Genomic DNA, 27897 nt, shown 5'->3' with positions numbered 1-27897 from the left:
ATGCCGCGGAAATTATTCCATTCCATTTGTAGAAACGGAAGGAATAACACTCGCCGAAGGTGCGGCGAGTAAATCCAGTTGCTCAAACAGAAATTTCTGAATAGATTACATCAAATATATGTACCTTTATATCCACCTCATTAAAGGGGATTGTTTCTAGCACGTCAATCTCATTGCCTTCGATATCGAGACTGAAATAATCGATTGTCTTTACTTTTAATGCAGCGATGTACAGTATCAATGGAAAACACTGCACGCGGATATGTTCGCCCATGTAAGCCACATCGAGCGTATTCGCGGGTACATTTTCCGTTGTGTTCTCAGGCTCATGCAAATGTCCTATGTTCCTTGCCATGAGAAAAGATGCCTATAATTTCAAGATTTTAATAAGAAATTTGTTACATTTTTCCATCGAAATTCGCGTAATATTCTGAAGCTCGAGCAACTGTTCTGGAGTTTGAGTAACATCTTTAGTATGTACTAAGAAGTCGGAGCTCGAGTTTCGCAACTGATAGCGTTGTTCTAAAGTCATCGTTAACGGTGACAAGTCATGACAAGTTGATTATTATTCCTTACCACCGTAGGGCTCTTAATAACGCTGAGACACGTCGGCGAAAGATAAGCTCTTCTGTTTTTCTGAAGCATCTTTGTAAAATTGATGGGATCCGCCTCTATGAGAAGACCCGACCATCCTTTAAATCGCTCCAGAAACAACGTGTTGCTACGCGTTTCTCCGTCGTATGCACCGCATTCTATGAAAAATCCATTTTTCTGTAGAGAGTAATAAATGAAATTTGGTATTTATTAATGCGCAAAGAGATTCTCTCGGTCGAGCCTAAATACCGTGTATTCGTTGAGTCATTTTGTAGTCTTGTGAAATTGTTTCTCTTGCATTTTCCATTAAATTATCATAATTGTTTTACTACCTTATCATTGAAAATTTCGCGTATCACAGCCGATTGTCCCATTGATGGATCTTTGACATCGGGTTCTTGAAGAATATATGATTCATTCGAATTATAATTCCACATTATCCAATTCTGTCGAATATTCGTCAATAAATCGTGATAAGCTTTCGGATCCAATGTCGATATATTTTTTTTGTTATACCATTCTTCACCTAAATAGTAATCATTGATTATTTTTAAGAATTTATTTTTCAGATTAATTAAAAAAGAAATGACATGTGCGAAATGTACACAATGCAAATATTTCCATAATATCTAAATCTAGTATATTACTATCTAAAATATCTACATTACTATCTAAAATAAGAATATTATAATTGCTAAATTAATATAATGGAATTATTATCAATATATTACAATTAAAGTCATCTATTCCAAAAAAAAATAAAAATGTTCTAAAAATTATAGCATTTTGAATGATAAACGACTTTAATTTTTATATTAAAACTTTTACTTTATAATTTCGGAGTAATAGCATAATAATAGAGCATTTTCTTGACTTTTATAATATAATACATGCATGATAATATAATGCAATACATAACGGGATTACTACAAGATATGACTACATATATATACTCTTTTTCAAAATAATTCAAAAATACGAGCAAAAAAGAGAAACGTATGTAATTTACATAAAAAATATTTTGTCTGACTTAAACAATTAAAATCTTCATGAATTACTCCTTGCGTCACACAAAAACAAACATTATTTTTTAAACAGATTTTAAACAGATTATTTTTTTGGAAAATAAATATTTCACAGATGAGCAAAAACCACAGCATATTACATAATTCTATGCAACGTGTTTAATCATATTATAACTGATGAAACCGTCTTATTATATATAATGCTGAACAATAGTTTAAAGTTCTCTAAAAAATATATTCAGTGATATTTTTTTTTATTTAATTAACAAACAGAAATATTTAGAATTATTTTTAAAACATAAAAATATTTATGTTAAAACATAAAAGTATTTATGGGCATATATAATTCAAAATTATCTGTATCTTCATTAATGAAATTTGTGCTATTAATAAAAGACAATCATTATTAAGATTCGAAATAGCTGCTTATATAATACCTGCTTATATAATAATAGATATAACTTATTTATCGTTTCATATTTCGAATATCTTGTTAATAAATATTACTATCACAGGAAATTGTTACTTGCATAATACAAACGAGCACAGAATAATAAATCATAGATTTGATTATCACATGATATGAGATTGCTCCATAAATATACACGTGGGTCGTATTCTGCTAATTAGACTGAGGAATGCAATGATCAATACATGTATTGATAATATATTAGTAACAGGAAATTTTTCAATATCTAATTTCAATTTTACATTTATTTGATTAATTTTTTCTTCATTAATAAGATCATTTCGGAAAAAAATTCTTTTTTAAATATCATTATCGCATCATTTATTAGTAGGTATACAAGGCGGGTTCTAACTCAGGTCCTCTCAGGGGGGGTGAGGCGCGAGGGGATCTCAGCGGCGCGGGGGAATGACGTCACGCGGGACGGAGGGGATTTCGTAGCCGCGGGGGCTGCGGGGCAGGGCGGGGGACGCTTGTGTTGGATGTTTTATGACAAGTATAAACAATCATAAACCGATGTTTGACTGCTTTGTACCCTTGCCGCGCGTGTGAGAGAGAACAATAATATCGCGTACGAGAGAGAACGATAGCGAGACTTCTAATGCGAGAGCACGCAAAGGATTGGAGCGCAAGGAAAAGGCGTGTAAATAATTGCAATTTTTTTGAAATAGAAATTTAAAATGTGTATGAGTATTACAAATTTTGTGTGTGTGTGTGTGTGTGTGTGTGTGTGTGTGTGTGTGTGTGTGTGTACTTAATAGTAAAATTATGTAAAATTTAAGAAATTAATAAAATATAGAAATAAAAAAAAGAAAAAAAAATGAATATAAAATAATGCGGACGGTGCGCCGGGCTGTAAGGGGAAGGCAGCTCCTGAAACAGGAAAAACGCTACATTAATTTTATCTTAATTAAAATAAAAAAAATAATAATTTATTTTAAGATACTTTTGATATATAATAAATTGTAAGTTACTTATAATGTTATCCATGATCCATTTATTTAATTTGTGCAAATAGGGCACATGTTGCAGGCCAATATTTGATTCAAACATTTTCTGCACCCTGTGCATGACATACTCGAATTTTCCAAATGAACATAAGCTATGGTTCTATGTTCTCGAACAGCACTAGTTTCTTCAAACTGATACGGTACACTTAGAAAGCATTCGATACAATATTTCGATCCATTTTCCATGTAGTAATAGGAAATGCAACATATCTTTGTTGCTTCGTTGTATGTCATTATTTCAGGTATGCTTAAATCTCGCTGTTTCTTTTGTAACCGTTCATCAAGAATATCGACACTATTGTCACTATCATAATCACTGTCCTTCGCCAAGGGTTCTATATCAGATTCATCATCTTCCATCTCTCTCCTCTCTCTCTCCTCTCTCTCTATCTCCATCCTCTCCGCCACAGCTGGATCCATCCAATCATCGTAATCATCATCCGTATCGTCGTCGATGATAATTACGTTTTCTTCAGCCATTGCACAAGACCACCGAAACACAGAAGAGCAACGAAAGAAATGACACTCTAGTGCAGCAGACTCCTCTTCATTATATATATTTTTTAACATAAACAATATAAACGCGGGGGAATGACGTCACGCGGGACGGAGGGGATTTCGTAGGCGCGGGGGCTGCGGGGCGGGGCGGGGGACGCTTGGGGATGTGTTGGATGTTTTATGACGAGTATAAACAATCATAAACCGATGTCCAGATGGTAAACAGCGGTATTTGAAGAGGATTGAATATTAGGGCCAGAATTATTTTCCATATTTTTTCTAGGAAGAATTGCAACGTATCAGCGCCGATATTCGGCTGCTTTGTGCCCTTGCCGCGCGTGTGAGAGAACGAATTCTTTCTGAGATGTAAATAAATGATTATTATGATACACCACTTATTTATTTTACACAAAGATGAAAAGGTTTAGACGAAATACAGGGAGGATTGAAGCGCATCAAGTCACAGTACATGATTTGAACGCGCATCGACACGTCGCGTCGGTATAGTAAAAGTATAGTCAAAAAGTATAGTGTTCTGTCAGTGTTGTGTGATAATATATATATATATATAAAAATGGAAGACGAAGATCACGCGTTGTCATCTGACAGTGACTGCATTAGTGACTGCAGTGAGAACTCCACGGAATTCAGAGAGAAAATAGTGTCTGTTGCGGAAATTAATGCTTTAAACGCACGTAGTACAAAATTTTGTATCATATACAGTTATTATTCCACGGGTGGTGCTCTAGCTGTATGTCCTTCGTGTATGATTGCATTGCAAGGCGTGGATAGCCAAATGATGTATGCTATTAGAAAACATAAAATTGAGACACTTAATGCGATGGATGGCCGATTTTGTTCAAGGTGTAGCGAGCCGTTGTATATAAGATTTCCATGCAATATGTGCCCAATTTGCACTCAGTGAAAAAAAAATGGAAAATATCGAACAGACTGAACGCGACCTGGTGGAGCGATCCAACCAAATTGCCACCTTGGGCGAATATTTTGCATGGCTACAACGATGCAACGAGTACATCGAGTCGCTGGAAGAGCAAAGTCGGATCAAACGACTACGATTATCGATCGGGAATCGACAATCATTGATTGCTCGGATCGCGCGACTCGAAGGTGCAAAGACTCGATTGCAGAGACAGTTTATGCCCAGTGGTGGTAATTACAGTGGCGACAATAACGCGGGTGCCGGATGTAGCGCGCATCAAAATGAACTTGTGTGGCGCGAGATTGATACCGCGTTCGATAACCGTATTCTGACCGGTGCTGTGATTAACGCAAACCATATCGAACCTCGTCAATTTCTCGATGACGCCAAAGACATTGTGATAGAACATGTGCAGGACGTTATAAGAAGACACTACAGTGTAAAAGTGAACACTATATTCAATGGTGAATTTGTGTCGGGTGATAAGCGCGCAAATAAAAGTACCAATACGAGAAACTGTGAACTCTTTCGCACATCCGATTTACACGAGTGGTACGAGCGTCGCGTTATCGAACCCACTCTAGCATCGCTGGAAGAATTTCAGGAACGCGATAGCGGGTGGGCATTGTCGCGAATATTGAATTTGACTGTAAATATAAATAAGTATAATCCTATGCGCGCGGGATGTCATATAAAATTGCCGCGGGAGATTGTGATGAAGAGAGCGGTGATTAACGTACAATCAAAAGACAATGCGTGTTTCGCGTGGGCAGTGGTCGCCGCTCTATATCCCGCCGAAAGGAATGCGGAACGGGAATCATCGTACCCGCATTACGCGACAGTGCTGAATCTCCGGGACATTGAGTTTCCAGTGACTGTCAATCAGATTAAAAAATTTGAACTTGTCAACGATATTTCGATCAACGTGTACAGCATCGAAGAGAAGAACGGCATTGTTCCGATACGTCTTTCGCAGCAGAAGCGGGACAAGCATGTGAATCTGCTATACGTGGAAGACGGCAACAATGTCGGACATTTCGCATGGATCAAAAATTTATCCCGGCTCGTGAGCTCGCAACTGAGCAAACACAAGAATCAAAAATATATCTGCGATCGGTGTGTATAATTTAAATAATTATAAGTTATGTAGCAAATTGTATATAAATCTTTAATTTTTAAAAAATTTTTATTTTCTTTTATAGATGCTTGCATTACTTTGGTTCGGACGACAAGTTGCAGTTACATACGGTAGACTGCGGAAAGATGAACGACTGCGCTATCCGGTTACCGAGCGATAAGGACAAGTGGTTATCGTTCAACAATTACAACAGGAAAGAGCAGCTTCCATTCATCGTGTACGCCGACTTGGAATGCGTTCTGGCCAAGATGGAGGAAGAGAAGAATATGTGCCAGCACCATCAAGTATTTAGCATAGCATATTATATATATTGCTCGTACGACGACTCATTATCAGCATATCATTCGCGTCGCAGTACCGATTGTATAGCATGGTTCGTCGAGCAACTTAAAATGTTAGCATTTCGTGTAAAAAATATTTTAACTACTAATGTCCCTATGGTAGATTTAACATTCGAAGAGTGTGAAAAATTTAATAGCGCTACTCAATGTCATATATGCGAAAAACCGTTCGCGCAAGATGATACACGCGTACGCGATCATTGCCATTTGACTGGACGGTACAGAGGTCCCGCGCATTCAAATTGTAATTTAAATTATAAAGAGTCTTTCTGTATTCCGATAGTGTTTCATAATTTATCCGGTTATGATTCGCATTTCATTATCGAGGAAATAGCCACAGCGTTCGAAGGGAGAGTCGAGTTACTTCCAATAACGAAAGAGAAATATATATCGTTTACCAAAAATGTCGATCTTAAGGAAGAAAAACCAAAAAATCAAGTAAAATTACGCTTCATCGATTCATTCAAATTTCTTACGGCAAGTCTCGACAAATTAGCATCTTATCTAGATAAAGATAAACTAGATATTTTAAAATCAGAATTTCAAAACTTATCGAGTGAAAACTTCAAATTATTAACACGAAAAGGTGTGTTTCCATACGAATACATCGATTCCGTTGACAAGTTGCAAGATACATGTTTACCACCGCGCGAATCATTTTACAGTTCCTTAACCGGTGAAACTATATCCGAGAGCGATTATGCGCACGCCGAGACCATCTGGACGCGATTCTCCATTCGAACGCTAGGCGAATATAGCGATTTATATCTTAAAATCGATGTCTTGTTATTAGCCGATATTTTTGAAAACTTTCGCAACAAATGTATCGAAAGTTACGGACTCGACCCTGCGTATTACTATACTCTCCCCGGATACACGTGGGACGCCATGTTGAAGCATACCAAGATTACGTTTGAATTGCTTACCGACATCGACATGGTTATGTTTATCGAACGCGGTATACGTGGTGGTCTGAGTCAGTGTTCCAACAGATACGCGCGTGCTAATAACAAGTACATGGAGTCATACGATCCATCGAAACCATCATCATACTTGATGTACTTTGATGTAAATAATTTGTACGGATGGGCAATGTGTCAACCGTTGCCTTACGCCGATTTTCGATGGGTCGACGACGTGTCGAATTTTGACGTAGCATCGATCGCGCTAGATTCGCCTACAGGCTATATCCTCGAAGTCGATCTCGAGTATCCGCAACATCTTCACGATGCGCACACTGACCTACCGTTTTGCCCGACACGCGACAAACCACCTGGCAAGCGGGAATTCAAACTGCTTGCAACGCTATACGATAAAAAGCGTTACGTGATACACTACCGCAACCTGCAGCAGTGTACGCGTCACGGTCTTCGCGTTACAAAAATACATAGAATTTTACAGTTTTCTCAATCTCCCTGGCTTCGAAATTACATAGAACTCAATACACATTTTAGAACATTGGCTAAAAACGATTTTGAAAAAAATTTATACAAATTAATGAACAATGCGGTGTTTGGCAAAACGATGGAAAATGTGCGCAATCGCGTTGATGTAAAATTACTAACTCACTGGGACGGGCGGTACGGTGCAGAGGCAATGATCGCTAAACCAAATTTCCACAGCAGAAGCGTCTTTTCGGAAAATTTAATAGCTGTGGAATTGCGCAAACTCGAGGTGAAATTCTACAAACCAATCTACGTGGGTATGTGTATACTCGACATATCCAAGACATGTTTGTACGAGTTTCATCATGAGTATATGTCTCCCCTGTATCGCGACAAATGTAAGGTCATGTACACCGATACCGATAGTCTCATATATCACATTGAGTGCGAAGACATGTACAAAAATATGAAGCGCGACGTCAGCAGATTCGACACTAGCGATTATGCTGCAAACAATGCGTACGGTATGCCGCTCGTAAATAAAAAGGTACCGGGTCTAATGAAGGATGAAAATAACGGTGCCATAATGACCGAATTTGCCGGGCTCAGAGCAAAAATGTACGCATTACGAGTCGATGGGAAAAAGGATACGAAGAAAGTTAAAGGCGTCAAGAGCAACGTTGTCGCGAGAACGATAACGTTTGACGATTACACACGGTGTTTGAAAGAAGAAATTGAAATGACGCGCCAGCAGTCGTGTATACGATCGAAATTGCACCAAGTATACACAATCCGCGAGACAAAAATTGCTCTGAGTCCGTACGACGACAAGCGGTATATCGTACCCGAAACCACCGATACGCTACCGTGGGGGCATTATAAGATACCATTGTAAAATGTGTGTGTGTGTGAAAGAAATATTAATAAAGATTTTTGTATTTTTATATTTCATATATTTTTGTAATGCATATCTCATACATCTTATATTAAAAAATACATGTACTATCGCAAGGAATATTGATAAGGATTTTTATGTATATTTTCATTTTTCAAATATTATATATGTTATACATATATATTTTTTCCAGAAAATTAAAAATAAACACTGTATGAATTAAATCACATTGTCTTTATGTATCCAAGAATTGTGCGAATTGTCAAATCCCAACCATTTCACGTAAACCTCGTCACCCCTCCTACGCAGTACTTTCTCCACGAGATACACGTCCGGATAATTCGCGCGATGCAACTCGTGCTCGTAGAACGCTCCAGCGATAGGTTTTTTACGATAATCCTCAAGTAGATAGCTTACGGGATTAGTATGCTGCACTTTTACAATTTTAAACACTTCGGTTGTCCAATTTGGCGTGTAACCTTTCTCAAAAATTGTCTTGTACTTGCTAACGCGTACCGAGTCACCTACTTTGAATTTTGCCGGACCCGCGATATTTACACGGTTATACACAGTAGCCAAGAGTCTTTCAGCGACCGCGGGGGTAACGTCGACGGGTCGCATACCGATCGTTCGATGCTTGCGCGCGTTGTAATCCGATACGAGTCGCGGCAACGCGCTGATCCACTTGTAAGATCCGTTCAGCGTAAACATCTTCCACATGTCGTTTTTCAGCGTGCGATTGAATCGCTCAACGATCGATGCCTTCAATACTGAATATGTAGAATAATGATTGATGTCATGTTTCCGCATGAGCCGTTGCACGTCAGCGTTATAAAATTCCTTCCCCATATCAGTCTGTAAGTTTTTCGGACATCTTTTGCTATTTCGAATTATCTCAGCGATAGCGTCAGCTGTCTCGCTTCCGCCTTTACTCTTGAGTGGTGCGGCCCACGCGTGCTTGCTCAACGCATCGATGACTGTAAGTATGTAGTGGTAACCTCTGTTGAAACGAGAGTACGGACGCATCTCGACAATGTCAGCTTGCCACAAGTCATCGTATCCCCGCACTATGACATGTCTTCGGGGAAAATTTTTTCTCGCCGGCGCGTGCAATTCGTTCACCAACTGCTGTTTCTCTAAACTATGTTGTTTCTTCGCTTCCTCGGTTATTCCCGATCGCCGATCCATCGTTGTTTCGATTCGTCGATCAAACGATGTGTGCCCCGAGTATCACCGTGCGTTTTATCATTCGTTACTGTTCGATAACCGTTCCTGCCCCGTTCGATAGCCGTTTCTGACCCGTTCAATAGCCGTTCGTTACCGTTCCTACCCCGTTAGTTGTCGTTCCTGCCCCGTTCGATAGCCGTTTCTGACCCGTTCGATAGCCGTTTCTGACCCGTTCAATAGCCGTTCGTTACCGTTCCTACCCCGTTAGTTGTCGTTCCTGCCCCGTTCGATAGCCGTTTCTGACCCGTTCGATAGCCGTTCGTTAGCCGTTTCTGACCCGTTCGATAGTCGTTCCTTACACGTTTGATAGTCGTTTCTGAGCCGTTCAATAGCCGTTCGTTACCGTTCCTACCCCGTTAGTTGTCGTTCCTGCCCCGTTCGATAGCCGTTTCTGACCCGTTCGATAGCCGTTCGTTAGCCGTTTCTGACCCGTTCGATAGTCGTTCCTTACACGTTTGATAGTCGTTTCTGAGCCGTTCACTGCCGTTCTTGACCCGTTTGTTGCCGTGATTGACCCTGTTGGTAGTCGCTTCTAAGTAGTCCGTAGCCTCGTTCACAGTCGTTTCTGACCCGTTCGCAGCCTCGTTGGCAATCGTTTCTGACTCGTTCGTAGCCGTTCCAGAGTTGTATGCCGCCTCGTATGTAGCCGTTCCTGACGTGTTCATAGCCTTGTTCGCAGCCGTTCCTGAGGTGTTCATAACCTCGTTCGCAACTGTTCTTGAATTGTTCGTAGCCTCGTTCACAGCCGTTTCCTCTTCGATCACTGCCACTCATTGTAGTTCGATAAGCCTTTGTAGATGTTCAATAATTGTACAATAGCCGCTGTTTAGCCGCTCGTAGCTGTTTCTGAATTAGTGTTAATCGCACGCTGAAGCTCGTTTATCGCAGTCTGCAAAGCTCGCACGTCCTTCTCGAACGCAGTCAGCTTCTCGTCTGATTCTTTCTGCTGATTCTTCAACGTTTTAACGCATTGTTCCACGTACAGTTTGTTGACTGCATCGGTATCAGCCTCAGGTTGCGCTACACGGCGAATCTTGCGCGACCTCGCGTCATAGTACGTAGCGACGCGACACAGAGCGTTTTGACGCAAGTAACTTGTCACCGATTTATCCCAATGATCGCTTGTTCTAATTGCTTCATTTCTCTGTTCGAATAATCCAAATTTGTTGATGGGCATTTTTTTTTCTCGATGCGAGTGACGTCGATCGACTGATCAGTTTCGTTGAGACACCGTTTAATTTATAATAAGGCCGACTTCGCGAAGTTCCTCTATAATCGACAGGATCTCGTTGTCGTGAGCGTTGTGGCCAGCTCGGCGCGAAGCATCGAGCAATCGTAGACGATCCACTAGCTCGTTGGGATCGTCCCAGTGCACGTAATCGATCTTATTGTCGGTTAGCGTCATCGCGCGAGGCATGGATACTCCCGTACCGCATTTTTTCTTTTTCGATTCGATCGACATCAACGGTGCAATTATGTGTTTATACTTGTATCCCCTGTTGCTCTTTAATTGACCTTGCGCATCATATTGGCGTTTATGCGCACTCGTCGCCATTAATATGCTCTTATATTTTTGCATATCCTCCTCAGTGTATATGTCATCATCGGGAATTCTCTTGAAGATCAACTCGTATAATCCAGGTGTACCAATGTACCTCACTTTGTCTATGATTATAGAGTCATCTGCGTCGATGTCGAATCGTTTGTTACCGAGCCACATTTCATTCTCGTTGAAATAGACACCGTACACGTGATCGATCTGATTTTTTTCGTCGCCACTAAGGAAAGCGCTCATGTACTTTTGTGGCAGTGGCCCGAAGTACTCTCGTAACATTTTTTGACCTTCCAACGTTTGTAACATGTTTCGAACAGATGGTGATTCGAGCGGGTTGCCCGTGGTTTCGAAAACATTTTCGATTGCGAGTGATTCGGGTATCGTGGGTTGTACGATTCTCGTTGTCGCGGACGGTGTGGAGGTTATCAGCGGTTCATCCGATTTATGCGATATCGATAAACGATTCGCCTTCAATCGTTGTCTTTTTTTCGGTGTCGTATGCTCATCCTCCTCCTTCTCCTCTTCTTCCTTGTACCGCTTGATGGGTAACGTTTTAATTATAGCGTTACTCTCCGGCTCGTTTTTCACCGCGATTAAGCTAGAGTTGTCGACGATTTTTTGTAGTGGCTCGATAATAGGTCTAAAATGGGTCTTGACCGCGATATCGTCGTCGATCTTACCGGTCTTCAAAACGCGATGTTTCTTGCGGATCGATTCGCTCGTTTTCTCAATCTCCCTCGCAATCTTTTCACGCTCGCGAATATTATCGCTTTCAGCCATGTCGACAGAGTGTCGGCAGCGACTAATCGTTTTGCGGTATCGCGAACACGTTAAATCCTTTTCTGTATCGCCCGTTCGTAAATGAGCTGTCCTTATCTATCACTAGAAATCCATACTTTTGTTGCCAACAAGTACGACATAATTCACTGAAATCCCCGTACGACATGTCGGTATTCACGTGATCGTTGTACACGTGTTTCAAGTTGGTACCGTCCTGTTTAAACAAGATCAGCAGGTTCGCGTTGTCGCGTATAAGATGTTTTGGTATTCTCGCGTACGTCTGACAGAGATAGAAGCAGTCGACGTTCGAGTGACGACCCATTGAGAAGTACTCTCTTATCGTATTTTGCTTGTCGCACGCCACGTCATCGAAGACGAAAATCGAGTTTGGACGTGCCTCGCTCGGTGGAATGACGTCACTGTTATTGGAGAACGTAAAATAGCCGATTTCGTCAATCGGCGTCAACAAATTCTCCAGATATCGATATTTCGGCTGTTGCAGCGACTTCGAGTACACGTACACGTTCTCGAAACGTACACCGTGCGGGCTTTCCAGTAGACTTATCAGAACGTTGGTTTTACCACAATTCGAGGGACCGCAAACGATCGCGCGTATAGTAGTCGGTAGCATCGTACCGTGCCTGCGCATCTCCGCGTTGTCCTCCATTGATCGTAATCTGTCGTCGCAATTCGTCACGCGTATCGTCAAAGGTTGTCGCACGAATCTCATTTTTTCAACACTACCGATTGGATCGAACGCCTGCCTATTTATAGGTGCGCGAAATCACGAGTCGCTCAGTAGAGAAAAAATGTTCGTTCTGCTATCAAGTCCTTCCGACATTCGCGATTTGAGCGTCGAACAACTACAATTTGTGTCAAAAGCTGTTCTGTTGCGAATGTGCGGTGATCACATCCACTACGTGTGGGACAAACTTCCGGAACACATAAAAGCGGATCCGGAGGTTCAGACGTATCGTCGCTGTTACGAACATTACAATCAGCCGTGGCAGGAAACGCACATCGACGGTCCGACGCCATTGATAAAGAATTGCAGCGAATGTCAACGAAAATAGGTAGAGGCCTATTAAATCACGCGATAAACGCAGTTCCGATCGAATTCCATATTCCCGGCTATCAGTTTTGCGGGCCAGGCACACGGTTGGAGAAGCGATTAGTAAGAGGCGATCGAGGTATAAATCCATTGGACGCGGCGTGTCGCGAACACGATATAGCATACTCTCGGAGTAACGATCTCACCGAGAGACACACGGCGGATAAGATACTCGCTGAGAAAGCGCGGAATCGCATCGTTGCGAGAGATTCGACTCTCGGTGAGAGAGCCGCCGTCACAGCTGTCTGGACAGCGATGAAAGCCAAGACGAAGCTCGGTATGGGTCTGAAGACGAAGACGAAGAAAAAAACGGTGAAGAAACGGATACTTCCGGTAGCGAAATGCGGCGGTGTATTGCCGATTCTACCAATGTTGGGTGCGCTCGGATCCCTGATCGGTGGAGCGGCTGGTGTAGCGAAGGCGGTGAACGACGGAAAAGCCGCGCAACGTCAGTTGCAAGAGATGCTACGTCATAATCGCGCTATGGAAGGTCACGGATTATATCTCGCTCCTTACAAATACGGACGGGGAGCCTCAACGAGAAAAAAAAAAAAACGTCAAAGAGACGCTAAAAATGCCGCAGGGCGCAACTACCAACATACAATTGCTACAACTGGCAAAACGTATGCGCATTCCATATTTTAGAGGTGTTTTTATGCGCAACTCGTTACCGATCGGTGGTATATATCAAAACGAGAGCGGCATTGTAAATTTGGATAGCGTCGAAGGACCAGGTACTCATTGGGTAGCGTATGCAAAGAGGGGGAATCGCGCTATATATTTCGACAGTTTCGGCAATCTTCGACCGCCGAATGAATTGGTGCGATATCTCGGACGAAACGTAACGAAGATACAGTACAATTACACATCTGTTCAAACTTACGATCAGAGCATCTGCGGACAATTGTGCTTGCAGTTTCTTCGAACGGTCGATGCATGCGAATTTAAAGACAGATATTGCGCTATTTAACTCAGTATTCGTTAAACAGTTTCATCGACATGTCTATGACGTTCACATTGACTGGGAAGAGTAGCGTTCTCACGGCAAACTTCTTTCCAACCATAGATTTGAACGACGGCGAATACGAGCTCGGTCTAACGGATTTTGAGACTTATCACACGATACCGAATGTGAATTCCTCGAATAATAAATTTTACTTTGGCAAAGACGACGAGGAAATTACGATTCCCGAGGGATCGTATGAGTTGCAAAATATACATGAATTTTTGAAACAAGCAATTTCACGGAAACATCGCGATAAGAAACACATTGACTATGAAGATGATGAATATCCGATAGTGCTCCGCGCTAATTACAATACAATGAGGAGCGAGATCAAATGTGCCTACAGAATAAACTTTACCAAACCCGACAACATTGGATCGCTGCTAGGATTTTCGAATCGTATTCTCGAGCCGCGAAAATGGTACGAATCAAACATGCCGATTAACATTCTCAACGTGAATATTATCCGTATAGAGTGTAACGTGACCGCGGGTGCGTACAACAACGGCATACTCGTTCATACGATACATGAATTTTCACCGAGGGTACCACCGGGATATAAGATATCGGAAACGCCTGCACAGATCATTTATCTGCCGATCATCGCGCGGAGCATTACGGATTTAACGTTACGCGTTGTCGACCAGAACGGACGATTGCTCGATTTTCGAGGAGAAGAGATCACCGTAAGATTGCACGTACGTATGCGACGTATGAGATGCTCGTATTGAACGGATCGAAAGACGTGAGAGATAACGCAATCTTTACGAGACCAGCAACACCACCGACAACAACAACAACAACGTCGACGTTCGCTAATATCAAATCATCCAAGAAAAAGAAACTCAGCGCATCGAACGTTGCGTTTTTACAATCTTTGGGATTTGCGGTGCGAAACAGCTGAACGATGACCGACATTCTCAACATCGGTGATGAACCGATCTTTGACAATCGTATCATCAAGATCGAGACTCACACGTACAACCCGTTCGCCAATACAACGTTCGGACACAGTGATGAAATAAGAATACCCATACAACAACAGGATCTGTATACATTGCCGTATGAGAGTTTTCTATACATCGAGGGACAACTAACGAAAACCAAACCAGCTGAAGGAAGTGATGTGGAACTGGCAAATAATTGCGCCGCATTCATGTTCGATGAGATTCGATACGAACTCGATGGCGTTGAGATTGATCGCAATAGAAACGTAGGAATAACTACTACGCTCAAAAACTATGTAACGGTATCATCCGATAGAAACGTGATTATGAAAAACGCTGGCTGGGATCCGTGGACCTATGAGAATGGACATTTCAATTTTTGCGTACCGCTCCACATGTTATTGGGATTTTGCGAGGATTATAAACGAGTGGTGATTAACGCTCGTCACGAATTGATCTTAATACGATCGCGAAACAATAATAATTGTCTGTTTGGAGATTCGACACTGGAACCTGTGATCAACATATTCAAGATACAATGGCGAATGCCACACGTGCTGTTGAGCGAGATCGAAAAACTGTCGATGCTGCGTGCTCTGGAAAGCGGACGATATCTCAGCATGGGTTTTCGCTCGTGGGATCTATACGAGTTTCCGCTATTGCAGCTTACAACCAAGCATTCGTGGGCCATTAAGACCGCGACTCAACTGGAGAAACCACGATACGTTGTCTTCGCTCTGCAGACAAACCGGAAAAATATCATGTCTGAGGATACGAGTCGATTCGACCACTGCAAATTAATCAACGTGAAACTCTATCTGAATTCGGAATGTTATCCGTACGACGATATGAATCTGGATTTCGAAAAAGGCAGATGTGCCATTCTCTACGACACGTACGCGCGCTTCTGCAAGATCTATTACGGATACGAGTATCTCGAGCCGAGTCTCTCCATCTTACAGTTTCAACGTCATGGTCCGTTCGTGATTATCGATTGTTCTCGACAAAACGAATCGGTCAAGAGCGCAACCGTGGATGTGAGATTGGAATTCGAATGTAAGGAGAACGTGCCGGCGAATACCACTGCGTACTGTCTCATCATACACGATCGTGTGATCCAGTACAATCCGTTGACCAACGTTGTACGCAAAATCACCTAAGCGATAACATCGACACAAGAGAGAGAGGGGAGGAGAAGCAGGATATAAATCAAAGTGCTGCGAGATGATTTTAGAGTTTCCCATTCCTCTCGACTGATGCATCGGGGAGAGAGAGAGAGAGAGATCTCGTCATGTCCGTACCAACGTTTGTGGATCTGCAAGGATTTATTGTCGGGAGAAATTTTGTCGTGAAGGAAGCTGCGGTTCTGAGAAAGGGATATGTTCTCTCGCATTACTTTTTCGCAAGTCCCGTACCGTGGAGCGTGCTTACAAAATCTGAGCGATGTCAAGCCTCATGGGTGATTAGAAATCATCATGGATTACAATGGGAAGACGGAAACGTTCCGTATGGCTTGGCTCAGCGTGTAATTACAACAGCTGTCGTTGGTACGATACACGAAGAAGAAGAAGAATCGTCTGTCGTGTACGTTAAAGGACTTGAAAAGCGAAAATGGCTGACCGATATACTAGACGATGCGGGAAACGGCTATATTATTGAAACCTTGGATGCAGACTATGAAGATATTGATTCTCTAAATAAATTAGATATTACCAATAGTATGCGATGTGGAAAACATGTTAAGAATTGCGCATTACAAAATGTATTCAAAATATTTAACTGGTGGTCGCAACGCCAGAAAGAATTGTAAGAAAATAAAATATGTAAACATTAATATGTTTTATCTCTTATTTCCCCTTCCTAGACCTTTCCATGCGTTTCTAAGAATTTTTTGTCTGAGCGTTATCCCCCCTTCTCCTAAAATTCAAAGCATTGATCCCCCCACCACATTATACTTTTGGAAGATGAGCGTCATGTATACTCGGTTATTTCTTATACGATCAGTGTCGCGTTAACACCGCTCTCGTGGTTCACTTTTCATAACTCCCAGAGAAATGTATTACGTCGAAAGAAACGGAAACAGCGGCATCGGAAGACGTGTGAATAATTACGTACCGAGTCGTGATAAAACTCCATCGTTTGAGAACAAATGTGACGAGTAAGTTTCATTTAACTTCTTTCTATTTTTTATATATTTTTTTTTTACAAATTGTATTATTACTATTATTTTAATTTTAATTTTTCTGTAGCATTTTGTTGGAACGTCGTGCGGCTCGTATACTAGGTAGACGATACGCATTGACAGCTACAGAATTCAAATTCCTCGAAATTGGTATCAACGTGGGTCCACCGAGTTACGTGGAGATTGCCATAGGAGATCATCGAGGAAAGGAACTGATATTATCTCTCGAAACGTGGAAGGGACTCTACGAGCAACGTCGCAATATTCAAAAATTACTTTGGAACAACTCTAAAGATGACTACAATTTCATAAGCGTTGGACCGTTAACAGTGAGAGTTCGTACGATTAACGACGTCAAACTCATAAGTCTCGAATCTTCAAACGTATGCTTGATGATGGTCGAATCGACATTACATCGTATGTTCGATCTCGATCAATGCATAGATGTAACTTTTGATCGATTGGGTAAAATTATCGAAACAGTTGATGTCAAGTTTACGCAATTCTCCAATATCGCGTCTACTGTAATAAATCCAAAAGAAATATCTAATGTAATACGCGCGAGTGACGCTTTCAACAAGCATCAGCTCGTCGATTGTGAGCTGGCAGCTTTAGTTTTTAGTTCATAGTACGTAAGAAAAAAAAAATATATATATATATATACATAAAACATAAATAAAGTTTTAAGTCTAAATCATGACGTAATTTCTTCGCACGCATTTCCATCCACCCAATCCTCTTCAAAGGAATACCGCTTATATTGTTTAATTCGAAAAAAATCTAGAATTACTTATATTGTGGGAGAGGGGGTGTATCACAACAGCACAAAACTATTTTGTTTGCGAAAACATGTCCCGACGCGTTAGTCAGCCTTAAGACCCAATCCTCTTCAAAGGAATACCGCTTATATTGTTTAATTCGAAAAAAAATCTAGAATTACTTATATTGTGGGAGAGGGGGTGTACCGCAAGAGCACAAAGCTATTTTGTTTGCGAAAACATGTTCCGACGCGTTAGTCTCGGCCCGAAGACCCAATCCTCTTCAAATACCGCTGTTTATCAATCGGTTTATGATTGTTTATACTTGTCATAAAACATCCAACACAAGCGTCCCCCGCCCCGCCCCGCAGCCCCCGCGCCTACGAAATCCCCTCCGTCCCGCGTGACGTCATTCCCCCGCGCCACCGAAAACCCCCTCCATCCTGCGTGACGTCATTCCCCCGCGCCGCTGAGATCCCCTCGCGCCTCACCCCCCCTGAGAGGACCTGAGTTAGAACCCGCCTTGTATACCTACTTTTATTGTACATATAAACTGTATTCGTTAAAGCAATAAAAAAAGATGAAGCTCAATCTTTTTCTTCATTAGTAAGACACGTCTGTTCAATAAATATTCTCAAATAAATTCCAAATAATTTATTAGAATCACTTACCGGTGGAAAAGTTATACCAAGTTTGTAGCACTGTAATAACGACAAGAAGAAGATTATTACTTTTGTCACGAGACTCATGGGAAAAGAAGAAAATTTACAGAAATTCTCACCAGTTTGGTAAAAATCTTCGGATACATCGTCCAGATATGTGTCGCGTTCCGCAATGTTTGCTTCGTGAACAGTTGGATATCTCGTGAAAAGTACGGTAACAATGACACACGAAATCAACGCAATCAGAAAGATGCACTTCCGACGCCAACAATAGTTCAGGGCTAACGTGTGCACGCGTTGGTAGTTATACGCGTTAGCTGGCATCGTACTATCATGAGAAAAGCCCAATAGCTTCTTCCACATGAATCATGAACGAGCGAAATGTAAGGAATCGACAGGAAGACTCATTGTGACTATTGCACACACGTGACTGAGTAAACATTTTAATATCGTTTGACATAGTGGTCTTTCAAAGTGATAATTAATGCTAATTATGATTTGATGCATGCAGCGCTGCATGAAGCTATATAATAACTACCATGTTAATGATTACAAGTAATTATTTTGAAATGATATATGCAAGCTAGGGCGAGTAAAACAACGGAGTAAGTATAAAAAAATCAAAAGAATGTTTGAAAAGTTTATATTTTATTATTTTAGTAAAAATTCGATAAGTATTTTCATTTCACGCACATGTTAAATACACTTAATGTAGCTGTTATAAAATAAAGTGCTGTTATAAAAATAACTTTATATATATATATATATATATATATATATATATATTTCTTTTATATTTATTGTCTTATGTAATTTAAATTTGAACTGATCAAATCATGAAAAATATTAATAGATCGTTGTTTCCATTATGTTCCATTTTAAGTTAATAAATACTACATAGAAATCTTTCGAAAAAATCTCAGTTTGCATTTTTAATATATAATGTTGAACATTTAAAATATATAAAATATATATTTCTTTTTTTCCAAATGTTCAACATTGTATATTAAAAATGCAAATTGAGATTATTTTTTAAATATTTCTCGGTACTATTCTATAATAATTATTATAGTATACACACATATGTGTGTATTTATACATATAAATTATTAAATATATAATAAATATTCTGTTTCTTCCATAAAATTTTAGCTTATTTTTAATACATAATACTATGATCTACCTTCATGAAAATTGATAAATGAGATTGAAAAACAGCATACAAATATCTAAATGTTACTTACAATTTCATCTTCTGTATTGTTCTGTAGCGTTTTATTGAATATACTACAATAAGTATGATAATTACCAATAATTGCTTGTAACGAGAATTCGGTTTTTTCAGTAAAATATCTATTCGCTTTTTTTATTTAATACAATTGACCTTCGCAGGAATTGAATGGTATTGAAAAGTGGAATACAAATGTATAGACTTTCAATTATGAGACGACCGGACAAACGTACCGGGATACGTGAGAAATATACATAACAATGCGACAACATATTGTACATTAATATTCTGATGAAAAAATTTTTAGACTATAAATTTTTAGACTATAATTTTTAGATTATAAAACGAGAAGACCTCTGATAGAGAAATTTTTTCAAATATTTTCAAATATTTTGCTCTTTTGATGAAATTTCAATTTTTCTTAACATACAATATTAAAAAGTATAAATATAATAATTATTAATAAATTATATATCGGATAAAAAATTTTTAAATTAAAATTGATTTTATTTTCTGGTGTTTTTGGTCAAATTAAAATTATTTATCAAAATTAACAAGCATAAAGCTAAAGATAGAATAAAGATAAAGAGTCTAATCAAAATCTATAATGCGACAAAAAAATAATAAATCGATCAAAGATTTATTTATCGAATCCAGGTATAAAAATAAGAATTATAAATTATTTATATAAACAGAAGAACATTTACTCTTAATTATAATTGTTTTTATCTAGATTTCTTCTTCAGCAAAGTATAGTATGTGCTTTAAATTATTCTGCGTTTTTCGTGTTTTATCACTTTTACGTATTTTATTTCGCGCAAAGATATATAAAATGCATAAATTTTTGATATTTATATAAAATTTTATAAAGTTTTTTTTAAGCAAAATTACTGATTCTATCGAAAAGTGATTAAGATAACAGTTTCTACTATATTTTGAAATCTTTTATTTGATTTATCTTGTCAGAATAATTATTGGGTCGTTAATCATTGTTTATCTAGTGAATAAATCGGGTGTCAAATCAAGTTTCTTATATGCAATGGTCAATTTGGCAAGTACAATTCGTTAAAGAATTAAAGCGACAAAATGCTCACGTAATATGCAAGAAACTCGTCGTCTTAGCATGACACGTAAACGCAACTGCATACGACATATGCACGCATATGATGACCCGAAGCTGCGAATGCATCACGCGGCTTCAATACCGAGATAAATTTAGCGCGTCGAATAAATCGTGTCACGGTTCGCGAAGCAACGACGGTTAAAATGGTATCTGTTCGCAATGATACTTTCAGACATTTCCTGAATAAAATATACAAATAAGGCGAAAACACAAACTGAGGGATCACCACTCACTGTCGCATCTCGACTACGAATATTATCGAGTACCGTCGATCCCAAGCTCGGAAATACTCTTTGGAAAATGTGCGTGGGTATATGCGCATACATAAGGTGTCCCAGAATGAACAGGTTTAAAACTGAATACTCGGATCGCCTGACATCTGATCACACAATGAACGTCCAGTCAAGTCGGGCTTGTAGTGAAATTTTCTACATATTAGAATGATTTTTTAAATTAAAATTTGACATTATTATGTCTACAGGTTTTCATTTCGTAAAAACATAATGTAATTAAAAAAGAGAGAGAAAATATAATTGCGAAATACAAATAAATCATAATTATATTTTCTTTCTGCACATTTTTAATCAGTGATTTTCTCGTTTATTTTATTACAAGTTTCAGATAAGGACGAAGAAAAGAAACAAATAATATCGTGATGATTGACATTTAGCAGAGATCAGTCCCACAGGCAAGTATTAATAATCCTCGAGAAATTTAAAATCAAATTTTCTTCGGAAAAAATACTTAGAAAGATAATTATTTATCGTCACACTTTCAAGTTTCTAACATTATCCATTAATGTTTCCAATGTTCTTAAACAAGCATGAGCGTTTCATGAACATGATAGACTCTTGTGTCTGTTAGAATTTCTTTTTTGACTTCATTTTTATCATTTTTTATTCCAACCAGACTTTAATGTGTACACTTTTTAGTTTTATTAAATTGTAAGTTTCTTTAAACAAAAAAAATAGAATCTTTAATTTTAAAAGATTTATACATTTTTAATTTAAAAAAATTCAATGTTATATAAATATTTCTATAGTTAAATTTGAAATTAAAATTTATTAAAGTAAAATTTATTAGTTATCAACAGAAAAAAAGTATGATTTTTTTTTTTATTTGTACTAGCACTTAAAGAAAGTTTTGTAAAAAATTATTAATCTTGAATTATTTAAAAATTAGATAAATAAATGCAAACTAATTAATTAATAATTGGTGAGTTAATATTTTCTACAAAGAAATTTGATGATCTTTTTTAAAGAAAATACCAAGACACTGATTTCAGACTTTAACGGTAAAAAATAAAGAATTTTTCGCATTTATCGTACAATTCAATCTGTTTGAGGGCATTCTGCATGGATATGACATACATGAACGTATCTTTCACATTATTAGCAATTATGAAAACCATATAGTAGATTTACTCCCACGCACGTTAAATACAACATATACACGTATGCAGATTGCGAAGATTAACTTCTTCCCCTAAGATAGACTGATTTACCTATTATTAACGGATATTATTACTAATATCAGCATGTAGTCTTTGTTAAAAGGTCTTTACTCACGTAGGACAGCAACACACAAGACGAGGACATTTTTACGTAAGAACGCACATCGCGTGGTCCTCGCAATTACACGCATAATCGCGCGCATAATGCACCGTGATGACGAATACTAACTCGAGGGATGTATATCGCCAAGTAATACTTTTTTTAAATTTATATCATGAAATCTCTTTCTGACACACGGTTTATCAACGTAAGTAATATATGCAATATAAATAATAATAAGTGTTTATAGCAATAATTGCGAAATTTGTTTTTATTTATTAATACGAATGTCTTTAAAATTTATTTATTATACGAGGAAAAATCATTAAGTATATCATAAATAATTATGAGAAAGATTTCTACAGAAACTGTTATCAAGTTTGATTGTGCCAACAATCATTGCCACACAATCAAAAACTAATACTTTATTCCACTTGCAATTATCCCATATTTATTTGTGTCTTAATTAATGACTTAGAAGAATTTTTTTCAATATTCACATTTGTAACAAACATGATTTTCCCTCGTATCTTATATAGAGGCTGAAATTCGATTTGGGCAGGTAGATGGAATTATTGACGGCATCATCAGAGTAAGTTTCCGTTTTATCAAGTATCGATAATATTAATTTCTATATTATCAAATGGATAAAGATAATTTTAAAACTTTGACGTTATCAACTATTTTTAGGCATTCGATTTAAATATTTATATGTTTAATTTTTAATGCAGAATGTATGATTTTTATAATTTAAAATTATCCCGATATATCTTGACATTTTGAAAATATATAAGCATTTATACGTATATAAATTATAATATGTTATATATTTTAGCGAATAATTGTACTTTTTTGTAAAAATTCGATCACTCTTTGACTATTTTTAGATTCATTCGCTTCAGTCTTCTGATAAAAATTTATTATAGAATTGATAAATTAAAAAATTTAAAACGCTTCTTGAAAGTTTGTATAGATTTTTCTTAGAAAACTCATTTTTCGTATATATCTACATCAATTAAACTAAAATATATAAATTTATTTAAAGTCATTATATTTTAATTTACAAAATCATCTAATTGATGTTTATCTTTTTTGAAGCACATATGTTTGTTCACGAAACGAACATCTGAAAGAAGAATTTCATCATAAAAGTGCAGAATACGTTAGTAAAATGTTTTGATTATAAATATTTCAATTCAGTTATATACAGGGTGTTTCATTTTAATCCGACCAGTCGAATATCTCGAAAACCAAGCCCGGGAGAGAAAAATATTTCAGACAAAAATTGTTTGGTTTCGAGGGGGCCATAAGATGGTATCATTGGTTTGACCTTGAAGAGTCATTTGAAGGTCACGTGAAGGTCACTTCAATTTTTTTAAATGGAACACCCTATATATTTTTGCACACTCTTGTAGCTTATCTCGAGAGCTTTCCAAAACACTATCATTAAGTACCTTTTCGTTAAGTACTTTTTGAGTTATGAGGGTTGAAATAATTTCTTAATTTTACATAAACCGTAAAATATCTTGTAAAATATTCACTTTTCGATTATCTTACCTTAATACTTTTATGTACAAAATAATGAGAGGAATCAATTGGTGTAAAAAAAACACATAGTTGTTTTTAAGAAAAAATATGGAATTGTTAATTGCAAATTACATATTTTTTCTTCAAAACAACTATGTGTTTTCTTTACACCAATTGATTCCTCTCATTATTTTGTACGTAAAAGTATTAAGGTAAGATAATCGAAAAATGAATATTTTACTAGATATTTTACGGTTTATGTAGAATTAAGAAATTATTTCAAGCCTCATAACTCAAAAAGTACTTAACGAAAAGGTACTTAATTATAGTGTTTTGGAAAGCTCTCGATGTCAGCTACAAGAATGTGCAAAAATATATAGGGTATTCCATTTAAGAAATTTAAGGTGACCTTTATGTGACCTTCAAATGACTGTTCAAGGTCAAATCATTGTCACCATCTTATGGCCCCCTCGAAACCAAACAACTTTTGTCTGAAATATTTTTCTCTCCCGGGCTTGGTTTTCGAGATATTTGACTGGTCGGATTAAAATGAAACACCCTGTATATTTATAAATTTTAGAATTTTTCAACAAACTTAAATAGAAATTAATTGTATAATATGTAAACAAATATAAGAAAAGCTACTTTATTTTATATGCAATCATATAGGCTACAGCCTATGATGTAGCTTTTTTTCAAAAAAAAAATAAATAAGTATTTTAAGAACACTGTGTGCATTCTGGCTATCTGCACATTCGTCGGTTGCTATTTGCTTCTTTTTCAACCGACAAACGTCATCAGTTCTCTCGCGACGGTGACAGCGACAGAGGCGGCGACGGCGGCGGCGGCAATCACATGATTTTGACGTTATAGCGCGGCTGCATCGTCGTTTCAAACATGGCCGCGGCGGAGTGCGAAACGAAGGAGAGTACTTCTCTTTCGGCGGACCTGTTGAAGACACCGGTCTTGTCCGATGAGACCGTCAGCACGATCGAGAGACAGGAGGGCTCTGGCATTCCCTTGCAGACTTCATGGACCTTCTGGCTCGACAAGTAAGAGAAGATAATAATTTTTCTCGTATAACCCATTGCTACGTGACGCTTTGTCGGCGCATACGTAAATATGCATCTCGATTTTATCTTTCCCACTGTTGTCAAACGTCACGTCGCAAATATACCGCGATAAGTTCCGTCAAAGCATTACTTCAGTAGGGTCGATAAGGTCGCCGCCTTTAATCTCGCTTTGTTTAAAGTTTAAATGCAGTAAATTTTAATACGTGTTATATATATATGTAAATGCACGATAATAAGTTACATTTTTATAAACACATCACGCTTTTGTCCTCGCAATCGTCTTATATCAAAGAAGTTTCTTTACATATATCTTAATAATGAATAATGATACATAAGTATTATTATTGTTCTACAAGAGACAAAAAAATTTACAATTTATTTAATTATATAAATAATCATGTGACATATTTCATGATAAGATTAATTGATGAGAAGATGGTACAGAAATGTGTGAAAAATATTCTTTTACTTTTTTTATTCTTGCTTATCAAAATTACAGAAATTATTGCTTCCGCAAAAGCAATATTGGAATCAATTCTAATACTAGGTTGAGAAATTTTAGATTTTATATTTTTTTCTTAAATTAATATGTTCTATTTTTATTTTAATAGATTTTATTTTTTATACATGTACATAAGGTTAAAGTTTATAAAAAAATATTCTATTAGTTTATTTAATTTGATACGTTTTAATAGAGTTTTATTTCTCTATCTGGAGACTCATGTTTTAGAGTAGATCCAAATAAATTGCTACTATAAACATATTACTAATTTTAAAAAATATATGTTGTAATCAAGATGAACTGATTGTATAATATTAAATATTTATCCTAAATAATTATTAAATTAATTTAATTATATTATTAAATTAACAGAGCTATCCCTGGCACAACCGCTGAAGAATACAAAGCCAACCTGCAGAAAATATATACTGTAAATACTGTGCAAAACTTCTGGGCAGTCTTCAATAACATACCAAATGCTGGAGATATGCAGGTATGATAAATAAAAATTCATGTACAGAAAATATGAATTAATTAAAATAGCATATTTTTCTTAACTTCTTAAGTAGCTTCTCAAGTAACTACTGTTTCTAAAGTAGCACATTAATTTTAATTTCTTTTATTAATTATTATATGAAAAATAGGAAGAGATTTGTTGTAACGCAAAACAAAAATAACTACTTACTAATTTAATTGCTAAAAATAGTTTTACTAAATTTGCTAATTATTTCTTTATAACAAATTCTTATATCTTTATTAAAATAGTAAATTTGCTTTATTGCAATAGCAAAGTATAATAATAAGTATTTATGTGCTAGAAATAAACTATTTTATTTTAGCAACAAATTTATATATTTCATATATATATATATATATATATATATTAAACATATTTATTCTGCAGAATTTTATTAACAAAATAGGATTTAATATTAAATAATAAGTTATATGTGACAATGTGACCACTCTCATAATGAACATACAATAACTGATTGAATGATTTTGCTATGACAGCAAAATTCCTTCTCTCTCTCGTTTTCTTTTATTTTATATTATTTGCTGAAATAAGAAAAATTATTACGATTAATAATCATTTGTAATTGGTATGAATTTTATTATTACTTATTTATGCTATGCTATTTAATATTTAATTATGTTATATATTGTTTATTTATTATTTATAACTGTTATTCATATTTTACAGTAAGTTATTTAACTGCTTTTGTTGTCAGGTTAGATACAGTTACCACTTAATGAGAGATGAGAGATATCCTTTATGGGAAGATAAACTGAATCAAAAGGGTGGGACCTGGAGAATAAAGTGCCATAAATGCGATACTGTAAATATCCTATACTTATGCTGACATTGATTATTCGATTCGTTTTAGTGAGATTGCTGTTTAAACACATATACATTTTTAAATGGGGAATTCTTAATTTATGTTAAAGCTGTATTATTTATAAATTTTTTTAACATTTTATTTTGAACTTATTTGAAAGTTTTATATAAATAATTAATAATAAATATCACTGTCTTTTACCTTGTTCAGATAATCGACGTTTTGCTCTTATAAAACTTTTGAGTATAGCAATCTAATATTTAAAATGTTTCATATTTTTCAGGAACGTGTCTGGAAAGAAGTGGTGCTTGCGGCTATTGGAGAACAATTTACTACGAATGTAGCACAAGATGATGAAGTTTGTGGAGTGACTGTGTCCATTCGCGATAGGGAAGATCTTATTCAAGTACATATCATGCATTAAGTAATAAACTACAGTACTATTCAAGAATATATAAGAAATTAAAGTTGTTTGTTATCATTTCAGATTTGGAACATTAATGCTGCTTTGCAATCAAAAGCTACAGTTCTAAAAAAGGTTCACTCCCTATTGCCTGACGTAAATTTCTTGGGAGAATTTTACAAGGGTAAGTCTTATTATTATTTTCTTTATTCCCTTCTTGATAAGAAGATACAAAATGATATTGTTGATTTTTTAGAGCATCAGTCCAATCATGCTTATGGAAGACGTTAAATACAAAGTGATATTGTGATGAAAGAAAATTATGAATTGTTAAATGTATTTTAAAAGATTTTGACAATAATGAAGATGTTTATGTGTGATAAATAATATTCGTATTATTGCGCTAATACGGAAAAGGTTTCTTTTAGAAAAAAATAATTGGGACAATGATGTATGAACATGTTAAAGAATGAACTGTCATTATATATTTTAAAAGTTTGTTACTTGTGACTTGTTTAATACGCATTATTCACAATGCGTTATTTACACTGAATTCGATACATTTTAGAAGCGAATAGCTGTTATAAGCGTTTTACAAACACAAAATATATTTTTATATTTACAA

General features: G+C 36.9%; 4 protein-coding genes across 7 annotated transcripts in view; 3 read left to right on the top strand and 1 right to left on the bottom strand.

The window, feature by feature from the left end:
- The window catches only part of LOC145971304 (uncharacterized), a 21700-nt gene extending 370 nt beyond the window's left edge, over window positions 1–21330 (bottom strand). The window contains 7 exon segments of the mRNA XM_083098846.1: window positions 125–367; window positions 577–771; window positions 927–1120; window positions 18530–18559; window positions 18640–18874; window positions 19765–19807; window positions 20846–21330. Coding sequence (XP_082954972.1) covers window positions 125–367; window positions 577–771; window positions 927–1120; window positions 18530–18559; window positions 18640–18874; window positions 19765–19807; window positions 20846–20940 — 1035 coding nt within the window. The 5' untranslated portion in view covers window positions 20941–21330.
- On the top strand, window positions 4170–5670 carry LOC145971301 (uncharacterized). The gene has a single exon (XM_083098841.1). It carries the CDS (start codon window positions 4526–4528, stop codon window positions 5657–5659), a length of 1134 nt encoding a protein of 377 aa, XP_082954967.1. The 5' UTR covers window positions 4170–4525; the 3' UTR covers window positions 5660–5670.
- On the top strand, window positions 5796–8434 carry LOC145971300 (uncharacterized). The gene has a single exon (XM_083098840.1). The coding sequence runs from the start codon at window positions 5797–5799 to the stop codon at window positions 8290–8292; it is 2496 nt and encodes an 831-aa protein (XP_082954966.1). The 5' UTR covers window position 5796; the 3' UTR covers window positions 8293–8434.
- Window positions 20989–27897, top strand: LOC145971302 (eukaryotic translation initiation factor 4E type 3). Of its 4 annotated transcripts, XM_083098843.1 has the most exons (9): window positions 20989–21562; window positions 22967–23019; window positions 23526–23589; window positions 24828–25006; window positions 25902–26022; window positions 26762–26869; window positions 27153–27275; window positions 27357–27456; window positions 27529–27897. In XM_083098843.1, the coding sequence occupies exons 2-9, from the start codon at window positions 22994–22996 to the stop codon at window positions 27561–27563; spliced, it is 756 nt and encodes a 251-aa protein (XP_082954969.1). In that variant the 5' UTR covers window positions 20989–21562; window positions 22967–22993; the 3' UTR covers window positions 27564–27897. The 4 variants fall into 4 exon arrangements, with proteins under 4 accessions (XP_082954969.1, XP_082954970.1, XP_082954968.1 ...); XM_083098842.1 differs by lacking the exon at window positions 20989–21562 and having other exon boundaries at window positions 22796–23019; XM_083098844.1 differs by lacking the exons at window positions 20989–21562; window positions 26762–26869 and having other exon boundaries at window positions 22777–23019.

The sequence above is a fragment of the Camponotus vicinus genome, unplaced genomic scaffold (genome assembly GCF_025532165.1).
Source record: "Camponotus vicinus isolate PSW18456_S1 unplaced genomic scaffold, iyCamVici1.0 SCAF_4, whole genome shotgun sequence".
Classification (NCBI taxonomy): Eukaryota; Metazoa; Arthropoda; class Insecta; order Hymenoptera; family Formicidae; genus Camponotus; species Camponotus vicinus.
This window is presented reverse-complemented; position numbering and strand designations above follow the sequence as displayed.